General features: G+C 42.3%; 1 protein-coding gene across 1 annotated transcript in view; it reads right to left on the reverse strand.

Moving 5' to 3' along the window:
* Nucleotides 1-7753: 7753 nt before the first annotated feature.
* SMEK1 (SMEK homolog 1, suppressor of mek1 (Dictyostelium)) overlaps nucleotides 7754-20738 on the reverse strand; it is a 43497-nt gene continuing 30512 nt past the window's right edge. The window contains exons 7-15 of the mRNA XM_010152209.1: nucleotides 20312-20428; nucleotides 18848-18979; nucleotides 18649-18751; nucleotides 17199-17357; nucleotides 15785-15954; nucleotides 14519-14661; nucleotides 11794-11984; nucleotides 11048-11274; nucleotides 7754-8518 (exon numbers count right to left, since the gene is read on the reverse strand). Of these exons, the coding sequence (XP_010150511.1) occupies nucleotides 8405-8518; nucleotides 11048-11274; nucleotides 11794-11984; nucleotides 14519-14661; nucleotides 15785-15954; nucleotides 17199-17357; nucleotides 18649-18751; nucleotides 18848-18979; nucleotides 20312-20428 (1356 nt within the window). The 3' untranslated portion in view covers nucleotides 7754-8404. The remainder of the gene's footprint in view (nucleotides 8519-11047; nucleotides 11275-11793; nucleotides 11985-14518; nucleotides 14662-15784; nucleotides 15955-17198; nucleotides 17358-18648; nucleotides 18752-18847; nucleotides 18980-20311; nucleotides 20429-20738) is intronic.

Here is a 20738-nt window from a genome sequence, read left to right on the forward strand (position 1 = left end):
GTGTGCGGGGGGTCTCCTCGGCAACAGCTCAGCCCCAGCCCGGCGGGCGCTGCTGCCCCGGGGCTCTCAACCCGTGACTTTACAGCACGAGCTCCTTCGCCCACCCGCCCGGCGCTTCAGCGAAAGCCCACCCACCCGCTGCAGGCCCGGGCCTCAGCCCTGGTGGTACGTGAGCTTCGCCCTCACGCAGCAAGCAAAGTAAAAGCCTGCGAGTATAGCCAAGAAAATAAAACATGGGGATATATCCAGGAAAATTCAGATCCAGACACGGACATGCGATTGCGTTTGGAAACCTCTTACAGTAAAGAAATGATGAAAATCTGTAGTCTTTCATTTTAATGAGATATGCAACAACTTTCTTCTCGCACCATTCGCACACGGTCAGCTTTTAACTAAACCCACAATTACCAAAGAAGCAGGAAGCACCAGAACGATTTAAAACACATACAAAGGTACGTGCAGCTGAAGACACCAGGAGGTTTCCTGCCTCCGTTACCACCACCAGTATTTCCAACATGCCCTTCACCGCCGTGGAGCACTCCACTCTCGGCAACACGGACCGCAGAAGGAAATTTCTAAGCTCAAGCATCTCCGAATGTTCCTTCAGGCTGACTGTAAATGGCGTGATTCACCTCCCTCAGGCTGTCCCCTAGCAACGCTTACAACCATCAACAAAGCTCCACCATTCATCTGCCGTCTGAAGCGTAAGTTGCCGAGGGATGGGAATAACAGAATTTACAGGGTTACAATACAAGAGTTAAAGACATGGTAATCAGGAAAGGTGCTTTTTCTCCTTCTTGGCTCGGGACTGTCGTTAAGCAGCTTTCTTGTAAATATGACTCTACCGTTCATCAACCAACTTCCCAGCTATGAAGCCTTTATACGACTTCAAACAGACTCTGGAGCCGTAAACGATGGGTGCCAGGAAGAAAGTAAAATGGCCAGGAGATAGCTTTGCTCCTCACAATACCTGATTCTGAAACGCTGTTTTCAATACCATTTGTTTTGTTTGGAGAAAGGTGGTAAAGAAACTCTGTCAGAGAAATATGAATGAAAATTAAAAGCCATGAAACTGCATGTGATACCAAAACACCAACAAACCCCTAGAAACATTTGCCTGTGTGCCTTAGATCAATCTGAATGCGGGGTGGGGGGGAGTGTTGGTGATTTAGAGAGTCCCTGTGGTTGGTACCTGAAACGAAACATTCAGAGAGCACCTCCAGAAACCCCAGCATTCACCTTTGATCCAGGGCGGGATGTTCATTCGGCGCCGCCATGTCAGCCGGCTGCGTGGGCTCCTGGCGAGATTCACGTAATACAGAACCTAAAACACAAGGAGAGAGAGTTTGGACAGAGTATCTCAGAAACGTCTCACTCCACAGAAAAAACCCGCAGAGCCACGTACACGAGGCAAACAAAGTTTGAGCCCAAGATGGAGGAGAAGATGAAGGTGCAGCAGCGGTTTATGGCTCTTTGCATGAACAGGGAAGTGCGGGAGGAGCACCGGCATGCCTGGCAAACGCAGGAACGATGGTGTAACCTCCTCCACGCGAGCCCCTCGGAGGAGCACCGAGTGCCCCAGCAGCAGAGGAGCGCTCAGCCGCCTGGAAGAAGAGAGAACAAGAGTAAGTGAGACTCATAAGCTGAAGGGGTGCTAGAAACAAAGGCTGGTTGTGGTGATCTAAAGCGGCGAGTGTGGGTACAGGAGTGCGGGAGCTAATCCAGCGAATCGGGAAAGATGTCATTTGAGCAGCAGCAGAGAGGGGAAGGTGTCTTACAGGTTTTAAAGGCATGATAAGGCCTGGTCTGTGGAGAAGGTGATTACTGATGAGACAAGGACCAAAAGAATTGTGTAAAGGCTTGAGGATGCTATCCCAAAGCTTGGGTTCTCATCGAGGCATAGAACATAACCGGGGCAGATGTTTGCCAGGTGTGTCCCTCAGTCTCTCTGGCAGGAGGTAAACTAGGAACTACACCACCAGCATTAACTGGGAATCACGAAATGAGTGGAAAAACCAATAGTACCACACTAGGGACTGTTAATGAATCATAGAATCACAGAATGGTTTGGGTTGGAAGGGACCTTAAAGACCATCCAGTTCCAACCCCTCTGCCATGGGCAGGGACACCTTCCACTAGACCAGGTTGCTCAAAGCCTCATCCAGCCTGGCCTTGAACACTTCCAGGGATGGGGCATCCACAGCTTCTCTGGGCAACCTGTTCCAGTGCCTCACCACCCTCTCCGGGAAGAACTTCTTCCTGATATCTAATCTAAACCTCCCCACTTTCAATTTAAACCCGTTACCCCTTGTCCTGTCACTACAGACCCTTGTAAAAAGTCCCCCCCAGCTTCCTTGTAGGCCCTTCAGTGGGAAAAAAGGAAGTATAGAAAGAACTAAAATATGTATGAAGTGGAACACCTTTTGGCTACGTTATAGATTTAATACTGGGCATTAGAAAATACTTTCAAATCATCAGAATGAATTCCTATCTATCATCACTAGCAAATGGCCTTTTAAAACCAGGGCATGACTCTGAAGAAGCTGCGCTTTAGGGCACTGTTTGCTCCTCAGACTGCTGTTTCGGGGATTCAGTTACACAAGAGTGTGCCAATATCTGTGCTGATGACACTGGGGGCCAGGCAAAAGTAACAGGCAAACACACCCAAAGGTTCTATGAGCAGCTTCGGAGAGCACCTCAGCTGGCTAGAGCTGAAGAAAGGGGTAAATTCATGTGCAAGGAAAACACTCCAAGGAGGAGACGTTAACGAAGCCTCAGCAGGGAGGTAGGAGACAGGGACTATCACCTCAGGTGCCACCACTGTTACTGGTCATTGTTACTGACCATCATCTCAGATGCCTACCAAGAGGAGAGCCATTTCTTGGAACACCGAAAAACACAGGGAATGGGGAAATTTCATGTCCGTGCTCCCTGCTCAAACAGCACCCCAAACTCACTTCTGTGTGCAAGTCAGCCTGAGGCGGGAAGAATGTGAAGAATTTGAGGAACTAATGAAATTAAAGACTCCAGTTCTGAGGTGGGACAGGAGGCACTAAGCTAAGGCTGTCCAGGGATAACCCCAAAGAAGGGGTTATAGACAGCAGTTTTGCAAGAATATGGTAAAAATCAGTGATCAGTGGTTTATGTATCATGTGCCCTGACTTAACGTGCTGAAACACAGAAGGTGGCTTCGATTCTAGTTGAATTATGTAGAAGTTTAATGAAGGTCAGTGTGAACAGAAACTGACTTTGAATCACGCGGGCTTGGCTCACTCCTAGAAGTCAGAATATTTTTCACTTACAGGTGCTTGAGAGATTTGTTATTTGCATTGTAACATCCGTGCTCCACAGACGCTGCAGTGACTGAACTCCCCGCAGAGCGTGCAAGGACTCTGCTTGGGTGAGGTGACGGTTCTGAAGCTCTTCCTTGGCCCTACAGGCCTCCTGCCTGCCCGTATGCTCTGATGCGAGGCCTGCAGGCAGATCACCACCGAGCATAACTCAGTTCTCTCACTATTTGATGTAGTGGGAGCTGGGGTATCCCACAACCAGAGAGAGATCAGACACAGGCTGTAGCGACCGTGTTCACTACACCGTGCACACTGCCGTATCTGACCTACATCAGCCACCGAGCCATACTTCACTCGTACTTTACAAAGGCCTGTAGGATGCCGCAAGCTGCCAGACACATTTTGGTGCGAGCAGCACCCTACACCAGCCACGGTGTATATCACTGCAGCAGAGGAAGCCTGGATGCTCAGCGGGAAAGGTCTATCAGCCAACCAGCTATTAAGAGGTGGGCTTTGTTGCGACGTGGTGGGCTACCTTTCAAGTGTCTGGGTAACGGCCAGGAATAGCTGAGGGTGTGATGCGAACGGTGCAGCCACCAACACCACACGTCCAGCTTGCAAAGCTGCTCCAACTGCCAGTACAGCTCTGGAGAAGGACGGGCAAGCTGACACTTGCTTTTACATTTGGAGCAGGTAACTGTAAGGACGCCCCATGAACTAAAAATTCCCCTCTTGCAGAGCGGGACGCTTTGCTGTCCTGGTGAGCAGTTGTCTGCCCGCAGTTACAACACGCTGCACGTCACGACATCTCCTATCGTGGATGCCTCTTGCTACTCTGGATTTTAACAGCCATCACACCTGTCTGTAGCTGACTATTTTCAGAGCTCTGCAAGAAGCTTCCAAGGGCACACTGGCAACCACCTAGCTTGCGTTGGCTAGTATTTATGCATCACCAGTAACCCGCCGATCCTTTCCTTAAAGTAGTTCATTTTGCACCGTGTATGGAAGTTGTCGCTATGCTTCCTATGCAGACAGCCTTCGTTCCCAAAGTAACTGATCCCTTTCAGAGGATCCACATACTTAGGCATGTATGTATTTTTCCTTACAGTGATGTACCTACCAGCAATCCCCAGTTTGAGTGATGCTGCTTCACTATGAAGGTGAGTTGCAAGATAAACAAGATTTCTAAAAATCCACCGAGGTTTGTGGCACACTGGAAGTTAATTCCAGTGATCTCGTTAGGGATGGTATGGAAATAAACACACACCAATCCCTGCAGAATTTCTGCCGTTGTTCCGATGGTAACGGGAAGAACCGGGAGACCTTGCAGGCTACTACAGCGCTACCAGCACGTGGCACAGGGGCTGGCGTCACCGCCCAACGGTACAAAGGCCATTGACGGAGATGCTGTAACTTCCCTGCTGTTCCGAGGTCTAGTGTGCAAACACGATGCTCTGATTATTCCTAACTTTGATAGCGACATGTCCTATTTTTGGGTACAAAAATCCTATTCTTGGTCCGTCCTATTCTTGGCTATGGCAGCAGGTATCAGAATCACTCACTCCTTGCAAATGCCTAGCCCAAGACTGGCACCTTGCTTCTCCCTTAGACTACTGGCTCACAACTGCTGTCCCCCTCAGCCTCCAAGACTGCCTCCAACGGCACAGAGCAATACTGTTACGGTGCCCCCACACCCTGTCCCCTCTCTGGGCTAAGCTATGATTCAGGCTCTATTTACCTGCATTTCTTCTGGACTCCAGATAGAGAAAGCAGTAGAAGCAGCTGGGGAACATACACAGGGACAATTTATCCTGGAAAAACTTTGGTTGTTGGCAACTCCTTGCCTCGGAACGCTTGCCTGGCTTTATGCTTACGCAGCAGGTGGGCCCAAGCAGCGACCCGCCCGGTCTCCTACTTTCACAGCTTACCCAGAACGGGTCCCGCTATCCCCGAGGGAGGGGAACCGCAGTCCTGCTCGAGCATAGACAGGATTGCTCCAGGGTGACTCCACAGCTGTAAAACTGTGGATAAAGGTAAGGCCAAACCACTGCAGCCACACGGCAGATGCTAGGAGACATCGTTTCGCAAGGCACCAACGTGACTTGTGCTGAGCTGAAAGGGAGCCGATTCCCTAACGGAGCTGCAGCAGCAGCGTGAGAAAAGACAGTATGGGACCCCACCAGTTACCTAGTTAGTTTCTGAAATTTGCAGAGATGCAAAAACACAGCCAAAAAAAACCCACCCAAACCATCTGAGCAGTTTCACCCTCAGTACGTTAGAAGGATCGGGCCCACCTGACAACTCCGTGAGAACATGACGTCTCACCTGGGTGCGCTGCGAGGGATGAAGGGCTGATCTTGGTTACCAGGCAGGTACATTGCAGTCAGGTCCAGCTCAGAGGTGACTGTGAGATACACCAGCCTGCAGATCCTGCCACCCTCGTGCCGTGGGAGATGCGTTTCTCGGCGAAGCACACTGCTACCCGAAAGCTGCCGCCCTCTGGGCACAGTGGAAGAAAATTGGGGAGTGTTTCAGATTCCCTGGAATTACTTACCTTAGTGTAAAGGTGTGCTCCCTGGGGGAACCACGTACACCTATGTCCGGTATCCCCAGGGAACCCAGGCTGAAAGCTGGGAGCGTCCATCAGAGTAACCAGCATCAGGCCTTTCAACCACGGAAGGAATTCAGGGGCCTGCACCGATGATTCAAGCGTCTCGTCTCCTGCCTGCACAACACCGACGTGTTCACCCTGTAAGGCGTGCTTCAGTGCTTCAAGTACTGGAAGTCCAAACTCCAAGATTCCTACGAGCACCGTTAAAGAATCTGAGCGTTCAGAAGACCGCAGCATCAAACACCACAAGATCCAGCGCTTAAGAGCTGAAAGAACACCAAAACAATCAACAGAAAACATTCCTTTGACCAACTCAGGAGAAGGACTTCTGGAGGCAAAGCCCAGTGGACATGAAGACGGCTCTGTGGATAGACTCCGCGAGCTTTACGGGCTCAAGGAAAGTTCAACAGATTGGGAAGCATTTAAATTCAGGCTAATTGAGAAAATCTGCACAATCACAGATTTCCTTGTCACGACGTCTGCTCCGACACCGAAGTTGCAAAAACCAGGTTCCAGACAGGTCCCTGAGATAGCACGGGGACTGCAGCAGTACCTGATCTTGCGGTGACCGCGTGCACAGCTCGTGCCTTCTCTGCAAGATTTCTTGCCAGGAAGTGTCCTGTCACAGACATTTCAAACACACTGTAAAAACTCAGCCTTGGAAAGTGATTTCAGATTAATGTTTTTGGGAAAAGATGGGTAATTATTCTTCCTTAATGCACACTCTTACTGAAATCTGAAATTACTAATAGGTATTAATAAAGCCCAGGCAAAAAAAACTTGGAACTCCTGTAGTTAGCACGGAATCTGCCGCGCAACACGTGATCTTCAGAAACAAAGTGCTCAGCTACACTGGGGTGTGCTCACGTACGACCCAGCCTCGCATTTCCGTTTCTCTTACACCTCTTAGCACACGATGCGTTAGCGCGTAACATCACGATTGCCGCCACACTGGCCATTTGAATGTCCCAAGGGAAATCGACTCTTAAAAGGCCAGAAAGGGTCTGTGGCTTGCAAAGGAAGTGAGTAAACTCCTCTTCACAGGAAGCACGGCTTTGCAATCGAAGCCATCTTCTGTAACAGCAACAGGGAGGCAGGATATGACATTTAGTTTCAAGTTAATAGCTAATGTTACTTGCGATCTGCTGGAAAAAGGGGAAAGAATGTAGTCGTCGAGTTAGACCCAAAGTTTAATCGCTGGTTTTCAATCGAGTATTAGAATAAATTTCAAAAGATGGTATCCTTGTAAAGAGTTTATTCTACAACCATCTTTGAGTCACTAAAACTGGTATTCCAAAGGGAATCGGAGGTTTTAAAAAAAAAATACCACTAATGCCGTTTTCCTTCAGCTTTAATTATTTCTCTTTTATTTTTTGTAAGTCAAATGAGTCAATATATTGGTATTCCTAAATCATCCATCTTGCCTTTTGATGAGTTAGTCTACCATCATGGTTCTGAGTTACGAAATCTCAAAGTCTCTTTGGAATACTAATTTCATATTTATAGGTTTCAATTTTTTTATTCCATCCTATTTCCCTGACTTTTTTCTCGACAGCTGCTGATGTAAAATTTCATATAAAATATTTAGTCACAAAATAGTATTGCTTTTATGCACATTGTGGTAAGATTATTTTTTTTTCCAATAAAAACTATACCATCTTCCATAAAATCCTAAACATATTAAGAACTGTGATGCAGAACAAAATTACACAGGGTGAAACAGGTACCAGCACAACAGTGAGATTATATTACATCAAAAAATTTTAATGGTCCCAAATATATACTCAACAACTAAGCATACACTCAGGGGGGCAAAAAAAAAATAATTATGACACAAAAGTGACCACATCTAGAATTCCACTCAATCTTTAATCAAGAAGGGACAAACAAATCCCCCACCTCCAAAAAAAAAAAAAAAAAAATCTGCAGTAGAAAGGGCAAAGGGAACAGATTTAAAAAAAAAAAAAAAAGAGGAAACTTTATATTCGGCCCTCCCCCATAGAGGTTTTTAAAACCTGCTGTAGCTTGACTAAAATGTTCAGAATGTACGATTTCAAAGGCAGGTCTCTTTTATACAAAGAAACTGCTGGCATTCTTAACTAGTGAAGAATTATGGCAAAAACCGCCTTTTCTTCAGAAGTCTCATACGTGGTCCAAGAAAGCATATTCTGATTGTAGCAACTGACCAGCCAATCCAGAGTTCCACTAACAAAACTCCTGCCCTGTTGGCTTTTTGTTGGTTGTTTTGCTTTTTTTCCATTTCCTTCCCTGAGAAAAGGGCAACGTGTGGTCCAAGCTGGAGAGCCCAAAGGCGTCAGTCTTTCCCCTAAACAAGTATTTCCCCTTCTTCTGCTCCTTTGAATTGGCACTTGATTGGCAGAAATCCGTTTGTACAGGTTGATCTGTGTCACACACAGTAATTCACAGATTGCTGCTTTGCTGTGGGTTTGTTTTTGGAAAAAATATCCTTCCCCCAACCGGTCACGTTCTTCAGCAGTTGCCATTATGATGACTCAAGCTTTGCTTTCTTTGACAAAGGTAAAGTTTCCTCTTTATCTTCATCCTCATCATCCTCTTCATCATCATCAGGGTAATCCACAAGCCCGACGAGGCCTCCCTGCAAAGAAAGGCAGTTACGGTAATTCAGAAAACATCTGCACACTGATATTTCACATTTGTATTGGGAAATGATGCTTGAGTATTGTCATAAGCACACCAATTCATGACGCTGTGAACAAAACGAAGCAGAAGAAAAGGAAATCTCTCATTGTGAATGAAAATAACATTGCTTGAAAAATGTGTAGATGAGTAAATTCAATATGGGCTTCTACCTATCCAACTGGATAGAAATGTTCCCAGTTAAAATTTAAGAAAATCTAAAAATCTACTTGGTTTTGCTAAATGTCACTGCAGCTCCATCTGTGAAGACGCTGGGATTTTTAAACTGAGCACAGCTGACTGCAGCAACCAGCAATCTGGAAGCACTTCAGAAAGAGAGTATCCTGCAATCTGAATTTCGATACTTTTAGAACACAGTCTGTCTTCAGAAAAAGCGTGTTTAGATGTGTTAAAAAGTACCTTCAAGCCTTTTTTTGCCTCGCATAATTTAAGGAGGTGTACAGGTTACAATTTAAACAACTTGGTGGCTGAAAATGAAAGCGTATCTAGTAATATTAAAAAACTCCCTTGTATTGCAAATAACCACGTTTTAAGATTAGGCAGCTCTGTGGTGGCACAAACCCCTAAAACTTCCTCAGCTGCAGTAGGGTTGCAGTTTCGGAAGGTTAACCACCATTTGGCTACCATGGCAGCCACTGGTACTCTACTCAAGGATCCTATTACTTATCCAGGTGTCTAACGACAGACAGCCAAACCGGAAAATTTCAGCCAACTATACACCCAAATGCAACTCGATAAACAATTACACACATTCTGTACAGTCATCTACAACTTAACACTGAGTATGCTACACATACACAAACTAACAGGATCAGATAATTAACAAAAACCCCGATTTCCGCGCTTTCTGGCTTGTGGCTGCGGCACATTTGTAAACAGTGACATCCTACTGAAAGAAGGTGGCTTATGCCTGAATCCACGAGTGGTTTTCGAATGCACTGCATATTCAGTGTGACCTCAACGTTCTTCTTTCGCCACCACGACTTAGGGATTTGGAGGCAATACTGTATGCAGTATGTGCCATATGTGAAGACTCCATTTCAGATCCAAGGCATTACACTGTCTGAGAGAGAACAAGCCTCCAGCAGAAATACGGAATAGACTGACCTGAATTCCAAGCCAATTCTATCCCTTTGCAAAAAAGCACTTGACTAACTACGGTATTTTCATAGAATCACAGAATGGTTTGGGTTGGAAGTGACCTTAAAGCCCATCCAGTTCCAACCCCCCTGCCATGGGCAGGGACCCCTTCCACTAGACCAGGTTGCTCAAAGCCTCCTCCAGCCTGGCCTTGAACACTTCCAGGGATGGAGCACCCACAACTTCTCTGGGCAACCTGTTCCAGTGCTTCACCCCCCTCTCCGGGAAGAACTTCTTCCTGATATCCAATCTAAACCTCCCCATTTTCAATTTGTACCCGTTATCCCTTGTCCTGTCACTACAGGCCCTTGTAAAAAGTCCCCCCCAGCTTCCTTGTAGCCCCTTCAGGTACTGGAAGGCTGCAATAAGGTCTCCCTGGAGCCTTCTCTTCTCCAGGCTGAACAAGCCCAATTCCCTCAGCCTTTCATCACAGCAGAGGTGCTCCAGCCCTCTGAGCATCTTTGTGGCCTCCTCTGGACTCGCTCCAACCGGTCTACATCCTTCTGATGTTGTGGGTTTGGAAACACTTGTTATAAAAGTAAATTCTCATTATCTGAAAGAATTCTGCTGTACCAGCACTACCTGATCTGCCCCCCCAGTGCTGAGAAAACACCAGTCACTCTATTTACCTGAGATGGTTTAAATGGTGTTTTAGCCAAAAATCTGATCAAATCCAACAGCATCCTAAAGTGTATTTTAAAATGTTGAGTTTGGATATTCACTCCAAGTTATACTGACACTTTCAAATGGGCTTTCTTTTTCTACTTGGGTATGTTCCAACCCAAAACTGTATGTCATTTCAAAATGTAAAAAAAGATCACACTAGGATAGTAAAAATCCTTTAGGTCTTGTCTTACAGCAACCACCCCTCCACAAGGCGGTTTGTTTCCTTCCCACATGCCAGTTACATCATCCTGAACAATATTAACTATGCTAACAGTACAAATTCCCAACTGGACTGGTGAGACATTGTGGAATCTGTCAACACTTGGCAACGCTTTCGAAGTATTTCTATATTTGTACCTGCCAAGCATCCCTGTGCAATTTAACAAAAGTAAAGTGTTGTCTGTACGTCACGGTAAAGATCACTGCATTCAGCAGCTGGCTGTGTGCTTCATACTAAGAGCTTGGGCATGAAAAGAGCTTTTATTTCTTTGTTTTATATACGTGTCAGATCTCCTTAAAAACACCGAAGGCCAAGCAAAACACCCACACAAACCAGACAGCCCATTTCTGCTTCAGGTCAGAATTCACACACATGTGGGAGACGCTGAAGCAGATTCCCAGTCTCTAACAATGAAGTCGGCCTATGTTCATTCAATATTACCTTAGTTGTAATAGCTGCCATCTGAGATGTGCTCTTAGAAACGGATCCTGGGGACCCAGGGGACCCTGGGGATCCGGGAGACCCTGGGGATCCAGGCAGATTACTTGCGGATGACTGGCTGGTAAGGTTAGACTTTGTACCACTGGAAAAGGAAAGCTTGAAACTTGGGCTCTGACGACCTGAAAGGTTAGTTTTCAGAAGAACTTCCTTTTCTTCACTCTCTTTTACTGGAGAGAAGAAACACACACACACAAAAGCAAAAGTAAAGCAATGTTATTAAGTGAAACGTTTCAGTACAAGTCACTTTACTGTGTGGGAAAAGGTTTAATGCTTCATGTACAACTTGGTAAAGTGAGTAATCACAGACTTTTTTTTTCCTCCTTACTACTATACCACCTAACTGCTGTTGTCACTGGCCATGAATGAACACCTTTTTCTACCACTGATATCACCTGCACATTCACATCAAGAATTTGGAATTATAATCCCCAATTAACCACAGGAAAACCTGACTGTCAGCTAAGACTGTCATTCAAATGCTTTAAGAAATCACTAACTTCGTATCATTCCAGTTTTAAAGACAACAAAACCTGTTTTGAAAGGGTGGCCTACCAACTTGACGTCACAGTTTCAAAACCTAAGAGCTTCAGAATAAATACATCTCAACCCTTCACTGCAGCAGGACTGAAGAACACAAGTCACGGCCTCTGCATAAGCCATATGGCATTATTCTTCTCATCACTTACATTTTTTTCTTTCCATGAATTTACTGATAGGGTCCATGATATCTTCATCATTTTTAGTTTTGTCAGAAGGGGGCACCACCGCCTCTCCATCTTCCATATCGTCTTCATCAGTGTTAAACCACATTTCCTCCTCATCCTCCAGGGTTCTTGCATCCCTTCTGTATCGGTGGTTTCTCAAAATGGAGCGCATGCTGCAGAACAGCAAGTTTTAAAACTTTTGATTCAAAAAACCAGCTCATGTTAATAATAGAAGTTCTACTCAACATATACAGTGACAGCTTACAGATACAAATACTGTAGAGCAGTACAAATACTGGCAAATCACGCTGGAAGGTGAAACGTTGGGTTTTCAATCTAAATATCATTAAAAACTTCTCTTTATAAAGCATCAAAGTCCAACTCTGCTACTGGCACATTTGGACAGCCCAAAATTCTGTAACTTACAAACAGGACTATTGAAAGTAATCTAATAAATGTCACTAAAGTGCCTCATACGTGCTTACAGTTTAACAGTTTGCACTGGTAAATGGAAAGTTGTAAAACTGAGTTTAGAAACTACAGACCTTTTTTCCTGAAAATACTTTATGACTCACCAGTATTTGGGGTCCAATGCGTTAAGAAAAAAAACCCCAAACCCTAAATCTAACTTAAGTATGACTCCAGTTCAAAACAGATCCTTTAAAAAGACAAGTCATCTCTTTCTGGAACATGCACATGTTAACATTTTTGGTCACTATCAGTATCTTCCATTCTTTGGAGCCTCGGATACAAAGTGCTCCCTCCCCATTTGACCTACTAGTGTTGTCTGTCTCAGCCCCACCTTCCTTTTCCTTTTTCTCACAGAAGCAGTATATGGCCTTGGAGGAGAGGGGCAGAGGTGTGCACACTGAAGAACAGAGGAGGAGAAGTGGCAACGAGGCTGAAAACACTCTTTTCATTGCTAGATATTGATTCTAACAGTCAGTTTCCAATAAAGGCATGAAACCCTTGACAAATTTTCTGTAGCACTTGTTCAAAATTTACTAGCCACAATGTAAGTCTGAAATGCAATGTTTTTTATAAAGACTGTATTACTGGAATCAAAATGTTAACAATACAATATGAGCTTATTCTATTTAGAAAAAAAGTCTTGCATTACTGACTGGAGAAAAAAGTCAGAAGGGAAAAATTAGGGAATTAGAAGGTATTAAGTAAGAATGCTAAATGTACTTTTAAAAAGAAACCTAATTCTGAATAATTTGCTTGCCAACACTATCATCTGGATCCGCTGCATCCTTTTACACTGCATTTAAATTCAAGTCTGCTCATAGCGCAAAATCATTTCTTAAGTGGTACTCTTCTGAAGGGAATACTTTGCGGGCCATGTTCACACTTCTGTTGGCCTCCTTCCTTATTGAACTGTTCTTTGCTAAAACATGTGAACAGATTCTTGTTATTTTTGCATTCTAATATTTCTGGGGTAAAACTGGGCTGGCTGAGCTACAACGCTCTTGAAGCTGTAATTTTCTGTTGGATAAACTTATGTGGCACAGCTATCCGCAAGCACTTCGCTCAGCTTAAGACAAGAAAAGGCTAATATTTTACTTCCTATATGGGATGGAAATTACTGAAGGAAGCAGCTGGGCGTTCCTTCCAACACATGCATGAATGTAAGAATCGTAGGCTTGAATGTCACAGCTAAGTGCTCAGCTTAGCTGACACAAGCCAAAATAGCACCGTCTCACCTGTAAAACATTAGTACTCAAAACTGCACATCTCACACGTACTCCTCAAGCGCTCCAACAGTTTAAAACAAATCTACAGTTCTTCTCCCATTTTAATGGCGCAAGTCTCAAATTGAAATATTGGTTAAGAAATCTTGTGGGAGGAAATAAAATAACTTAAACGCCTGAAATTTTAAGATGTCCTACTATGCCTAATCAGGATTAATTTTTTAATGTGTTTTCAAAATAATTCAAGACAACAGAACAAGAACAGACCTTGCTAACGATTCTCAGGGGTAACTCATCTATGCACACAAGCAGTCCATTTTGTTTGAATGAAACTACACAGAAAGTACTACCATTTGCAAGAAATAAATGGAGTAAAAAGTCCTGAACTTAGTATTTTTTCACACCCTATTCGTCTAACCTTGAGTAATTGTACTAAGGGATCTTTGCTCTGGCAAACAGGAGGAGTGATACAAGTATTACATGAGAGAGATTTGCTCATGAAGTAAAAAACAGTGACAGAAATGCATCCTCCGAAAATTTATTTGTAAATTCCATTTCTCAATCATTTTGGTAGAGCTTATCTAAGTATCTACGCCCACAGCTAACTAAAATAAATCTGATGTGAATTTTTGAAGGCAAAACCCACAGAATGGTAATTCACAACTGAACGATCTTTCAAATCAAACAGGGGGCATCTGTAATTTAAGCAAATGCACTTCAGACACTTGACAGGTTTCCCGCCTCTTTACAACAGCACACATCAGTTTAGGACATGACAACTTAGCATTATTCCTGTGGGTCCAGCAACTAATATATTAGCTGAAAACTGATCAGGAGTTTGAAGCAATACACCTGGAATTCACACTATTAATCAAGTAAATTCAACAATGCCTGAGATACAAGCAGGAAGTCTAAATTATTTACATTTTCCACTAACATACAACAGCCCACCAACATTCCCAAACGGGAATTAAAGCACTGATGTACTGATAAGAGCATTTAGTGCACTTTACCTGTCAAGTTTTGGATTATCTTGTCTTTCCCTTTGCTGCTCAAACCGTAGTTTCAGTCCTTTGAATGTCTGCACATAATCTACGTCTTCCAGTGCCTTCCAGTAGTTTTCAATTACATGAGCCGTTAACGATTTTATATCTTCCTATAGGAACAAACAAATGTAAAGTGACTCATTTTCATTGAAATTCATTTATTTAATACAACATAAAAAGTAACTGAAATGAGAGATTATTTTTAAACACTCCATAGGAAGCTTATGTAAAAATGAGTTTTATGCATAAAAGTGTAGTTAAAAATTGGGCTTGTTCAGCCCGGAGAAGAGAAGGCTCCAGGGAGCCCTTACTGCAGCCTTCCAGTACCTGAAGGGGCTACAAGGAAGCTGAGGGGGGACTTTTTACAAGGGCCTGTAGTGACAGGACAAGGGGGAACGGGTTTAAATTGAAAGTGGGGAGGTTTAGATTAGATATCAGGAAGAAATTCTTCACAGAGAGGGTGGTGAGGCACTGGAACAGGTTGCCCAGAGAAGCTGTGGATGCCCCATCTCTGGAAGTGTTCAAGGCCAGGCTGGATGAGGCTTTGAGCAACCTGGTCTGGTGGAAGGTGTCCCTGCCCATGGCAGGGGGGTTGGAACTAGATAGTCCTTAAGGTCCCTTCCAACTCAAAACTATTCTGTGATTCTATGATACACTGCAGAATGAACACGTGAATTACCATCTGCTAAGGACAAACAATGCAACATAAACCTAACACAAAGGTTATTTACTTTTTTGGTTATATGCTCAAAGGTCACCTTTTTTGAAGGGTAGTATGTCAGTAATAGCAAAATGGACTTTGTAGTACTCCATTAATATAAACAACAGAGACTGATACCTCTTCTGCATGCTTCTATATTCTGCTGAACTCATATTACAGAGCACAACTAAATCTGATGGGTTTCTAGCAGCAGTTTCAAATGACATCCCTGTCATAACAGGCCCAAATAATCTTCACCATGAAAACTCGATCAGGGCTGCCTTTGCAAATCTGGGTACTCTGAGTACAGTGAGTGTCAAGTGAAGTTAATTTTCAAGTCATGGTACTGTCAGAATGTAAGAACAAACATGTAGGAATACGTAGCTGATACAAAAGAGAGTTCATTGAAATAGAGTACCGTATGGCTGCATCACTATGATAACATAATTTAGGGTTTAAGCAAAAAGAAACGTCTCCTTGAACCACAAGATTAAACAATACCGTAACTATCTTCAGCACGTAGCAGCACTTACCACTCGGATAAATTCAAACATCTCTATTATGGCCGAATTCATTAGATTATAACGGGAACCATTATTTAGAAATGCTTTGACCACAGGTTCAAACAAAAAACTTTTCATTATGTAACGGTTGTAGAATTCATCCTTTAGTCCAATTATCTTCCTTTTGAAACGAAGAGCACCTGGAACAGAGGGGTTGTCAAAACAACTTTTAAATTTAAAGGAAAAAAAGCCAGCATTAGTTTGGGGAAGTTGCAATCTCCGTTCTTATACAGCGTTAAGTTACTAGGACCAGGTAATACCTTCAGCTATTCACTGCTTCTCAACTGTCTTGACTATACTGCTGAAGGTGACTTACCTATTTATTCATAAAGAAATCCCCCGTCATAGTTGTACAAGTGAAACTACCCCTGTTCACTGAAGAAATAATATACTACTGTTACCCATATTACCACTAACATAAAGGTATATTCTCGATTTTTAAATTACTTAGGATAAAGGTAAAATATTTTCTCAGTAGAACCGGGAAATTTGCTTGCTTATCATTCCTATTATTCAAGTGTAACTTTGACTGCATTTAATTAAGTCCTATTTGATTAGGATGTAAACTATCTCATTTTAAAATTGATAAATGACATTTCTTCACACACATAGTAAAGCAAAGACTTAATTTACATCCAGTTTAAAGCTTTTTCTAAAACTACAAAGCGTACTCAAGCATGCAAGTGTCCATGCATAAACAGAATGCAGAGTATCATCTCACTATAAGGCAGCACATTTTGGTTAGCAACTAGGTGTACATGAAAAAAGACTGTTCAAGGGTTCTAAACCCAAACTCAGGTGATTCAGTTACAAATTTAAAAGGTACCACTTATTGTACGATACTGCTCAGCCCACTTTAGGCCTCATCTTACTCTATGTGCACAACAGAATTATGGAAAAAATCTCCCACTTGCCTCCAGAATTAGGTCACACTGCTTTGCTCTCACTCTGTGAGCAAGGTCAAGAAACTGTCAGAGTCTGAAGAGCAGCCCACTGAACTTTCTGTGCTGTTTAATGCAATACGATAACTGTATCTCTAATTAAATACCATTGATAATTTCTGCTAAAACATATCAAAACTTACAACGGTTCTCTTCGAATATTCAATATTGAGATACCATCTTTTCAATTTGCCTCTACACTGAGATTAAGAAAAATCTTTCTGCTTTTTAGAAAAAAAAGACATCCATAAATGCAAAATTATTTATGAACACTAGTTGATATATCTATAAATTGGTATGAGAAACATAGAGTACAATAGTAGAATTTCTGTATTCAGTCACAAATTGTCACGATTTGAGAACAGTTTTCTTCCAGCAGAATGAAAATATGTAACCCTTCACATTCACAAAATACTAGCTTATTCTTTAGCCTTCAAACTTACACAATGCCAAGAAAGCGTGCTTTGAGGCCATGAGAACGAGTACCCTTCGCAGGATATCTTTGTTAATGATGTAGTTCTTTATGTGATAAGTATGATGTTCTACGCAGAATGTTAGCAATTCCAGTATTAATGCCAAGAGTTGGGCTGTCTGAAAATCGTCTGTAATAAAAACAAAACCAGAATAATTAAACATATCTGGGGTATTGCCTTCAGTAGCTAACTACAAATATCCAACTGCAGTCTGGGAAACGTTTCCAAGTGCTTGTATATTCCCACAGATAGTTCAGAGAACGTGCTGGAGGGTATGTTTAGTCTTTAAAATAGAAATTGAACAAGCCTGTTCTGGACCGAATATTTTCTATTTATACAGATATGGCAGGAAACCCTCTTAAACTATAGAAACAATTACATTTTGTCTGTCTTAAATCCGTGTTTGAAGGTTCAGAGTACAGAACTTAACACTAACGTAAGTAGTCAGGATTATTTAACCAAACCTCAGTATGATGCCCAGATGTCCGTATCATAAAATACTGCCCTACATATAGTACCTTGACTAAGTTTGTACCAAGCCCATGATCTATTATGCCTTTTAACAAAAGTACTATGCAAGAAATACCTCAGGTTCTTGCAATACTTCTAAGACAGAATCATATCAGCATACACAGAAAAGTTACTCAAATCCTGCTGTTAGGTAGACAAATAATAAATGTGAGACACATCAGATTTAATCCTATTTAAAAGGCAGTGCTACCTTTTAAAAATATTGCCAGATTGCTGACCATTAAAGAACACAAGTATTTTAAACAATAAAAATCTTGCTTCCAACCTATCTGGAAGCCAGTTGAGATAAAACTAATTAATTTAACTAAAACCTTGGAAATCTACAGAATAAATTTAGACGTTTACAGAACGTTGCCGTGTCTTCATGAACCTCATTTTACACCCGTTCTGGATGTGTTATAATATTAAGAAACAACCAGTATTACTGCTAGTAGCCACCAAGTACAGTTACATCATCACTGATCTCTGCTTTCTTAATCTGATGTAGAACCAATATCCTCAAACTCAGCACAGTATTGTGAATTGAACTCCTCTCAGGCAATTTGGCATCCTCTCTAGTAACTCCTGACCTCAAAAAAACATTTACGCATGTTTACAAGTCTGTGTCACTGAACAGCCCCAACAGTTACTAAAGATGATAGAAATAGTTGAACTTTTGCTTAAGCAAAAGCTGCAGCAAGTGCTTTTCATTTCTTAAATCAGATCTCTCTGATGAACTTCATGCTTACAAATCATTCAAATGACGAAAGCATATATCAACATTTTACTTCAAACTACGTATCCCCGTCTCAGAATCTCTTTAAGGCAGAGAATGTCCTTTGGCAGTTACTCTGGTTTAACCACCGCCCTTCAACAGCCTTGATGAGCCCAACACCTAGAGCGGCATTACCTTTGCTAGGCTTGTCCTCCGTAGTGTTGGCCAATAAAGGGGCTGTCAGAACATGCATACAGTGTTTGTAGAAAAAACTCAAGAACTCTGTCTTTTCTGTTTTCTAAAGGATAAGAATAATTAGAAAAAATTATATATGTAACATATCACCAAATGGTCTACAAATCCCAACTAATTCCATTTGAAGGTATTTACTTACATTGGCAGTGGCAAGCATGTTTTCTGGATCAACTAAAGTACGAAGCAAACCCATGAGTAGCACTGCCCCTCCAAGTTCTGGATCTGTGTCACAAATCATGTGTTCTATAATGAGGTTAATGAGTAATATATCCTAATGGGGGGGAAAAAAAAGGGCAAAAATCAATTCTAATGCTACTTCCTTGCCCCACATCTGAAATGTCTTCTACAAGGATTACTGCCTGGTTAAAAATGGTGTTCCATCAAAATTTTGTATAATGTAAACAGCTACCAAACAAAACCACCCAAACGTAACAGAAACAAATTAACTTTACATGCCAGCAACACATTCTGGTCAGTGGTTCAACAGTAAGAAGGCCAGAAGCAAAGAAGAATCTTTCAAAACAACTGAAAACGATTCTAAAATTAACAATCTAATTTAGAATCTAGCCTGAACTGAAACACCAAAAGACACGAAGTAGAGAGGCAGATACTTAACAGTCTCAAAATTCAACTGATTTCTAGAAGCATTTTTAGAGTACAGAAGTTTTAATTTGTGTCTCCCTTTAGAATACACACCAAAAGTTTTATTTCCACAAACATACAACAGCGAATTTTACCATGCTACTGAACTTGATGAGATTATTCTCACCTAAAAATAACCCTAACATGTATTTGCAGAAAAGAAGAACACCACATAAAAGAAGAAGATAATATTTACATTTAGGAATCCCTACACTGAAGTTGCTTGTTACCACTGTCCCCCATAAAAGAGGACAACTGTCAGATTCAAGTGGCTGGAACCACCAGCGATATTCCCTGTCCCAGCTGCTCCTTTCTTCCAGTACAGAAGTAGCAGCATCAGCAGCTTCCTGTTCTCCAGCATGTTTTTAGCAGATAAAAGAAAAAACACACTATCTATCTCCTCTAGGGAAAAGGCAGCACAATGTTTTTTCTCCACTGAATACCACTTTGAAACACCCTTCTTACTACAAGTGGTGTGCTAGCGTTCTGTATTTAGCAACTACAGAGGATCTCTGGGCAATGTAAAACGGTCAAAAAAGGTTGTTTAAAGACTCAGGGCCGTAATTCACTTTCAACGTGTGTGACAGTAAACTGAACACAGGCTTCTTACCAGTAAATTAAAAACATGCTAACATCAAGACTGAAATTTCTATTTTGCATTTTTAAGGAGCCCATCACTCAAAACCATTTAGTTCTGCTTGTATGAGAGCTGCTGTTAACCAAAATGGCGGTTTATGGTAACATGTTTTACTCTACCTGCAGTGGAACTAGAATATGAAAACAGGCGAACACTCATCTTGCCTGCCAGATTTTTTAAAACCATGGCAGTTCTGCATCCTCTAACTATCTTGACTATATTCCATACTTTTCAGAACTAGGGCTCATGTCATCAGCGAAGTTGTTAATATGAACCAGTGATTTCAAAAAACAATGCACACATTTCTGGGGACCCTCTACTTACATCATCGTTCTGTTGCACTTCCTGCATGACAAACTCTCGTACCATGGATGGGTTGTATTCAACCAAATATGAGAATATATCAGTGGCTGCACTTCGTACTTGTGCATTATCCATACCCTGGAAAAGTAAAATGAAATCATTCACGTTTCCTTAAAAGAAAAGGCTTAAATGGTATGAAAAACAGAATGTATACAGCTTTTAATCCCTCCTTAAAAGTCTATTCTAAAACTGAACTGACTCTTAACTCCTTCTTCGTACATTTGACAACTGTTGGGCAAAAAAAAAAATATGGTTTCCCTGCCCTTTGGTCTATTTCCCTATTTTCTTACTTAATTGTACACCAAGGGTCATGTAAAGATAGGAAAGCACATGAGAAAACAAAAATAAAAGAATGCCAGGACACTTAACCAATGTCGTATTGTAACCG

This window comes from Eurypyga helias, unplaced genomic scaffold (assembly GCF_000690775.1).
Source record: "Eurypyga helias isolate BGI_N326 unplaced genomic scaffold, ASM69077v1 scaffold9605, whole genome shotgun sequence".
Lineage (NCBI taxonomy): Eukaryota > Metazoa > Chordata > Aves > Eurypygiformes > Eurypygidae > Eurypyga > Eurypyga helias.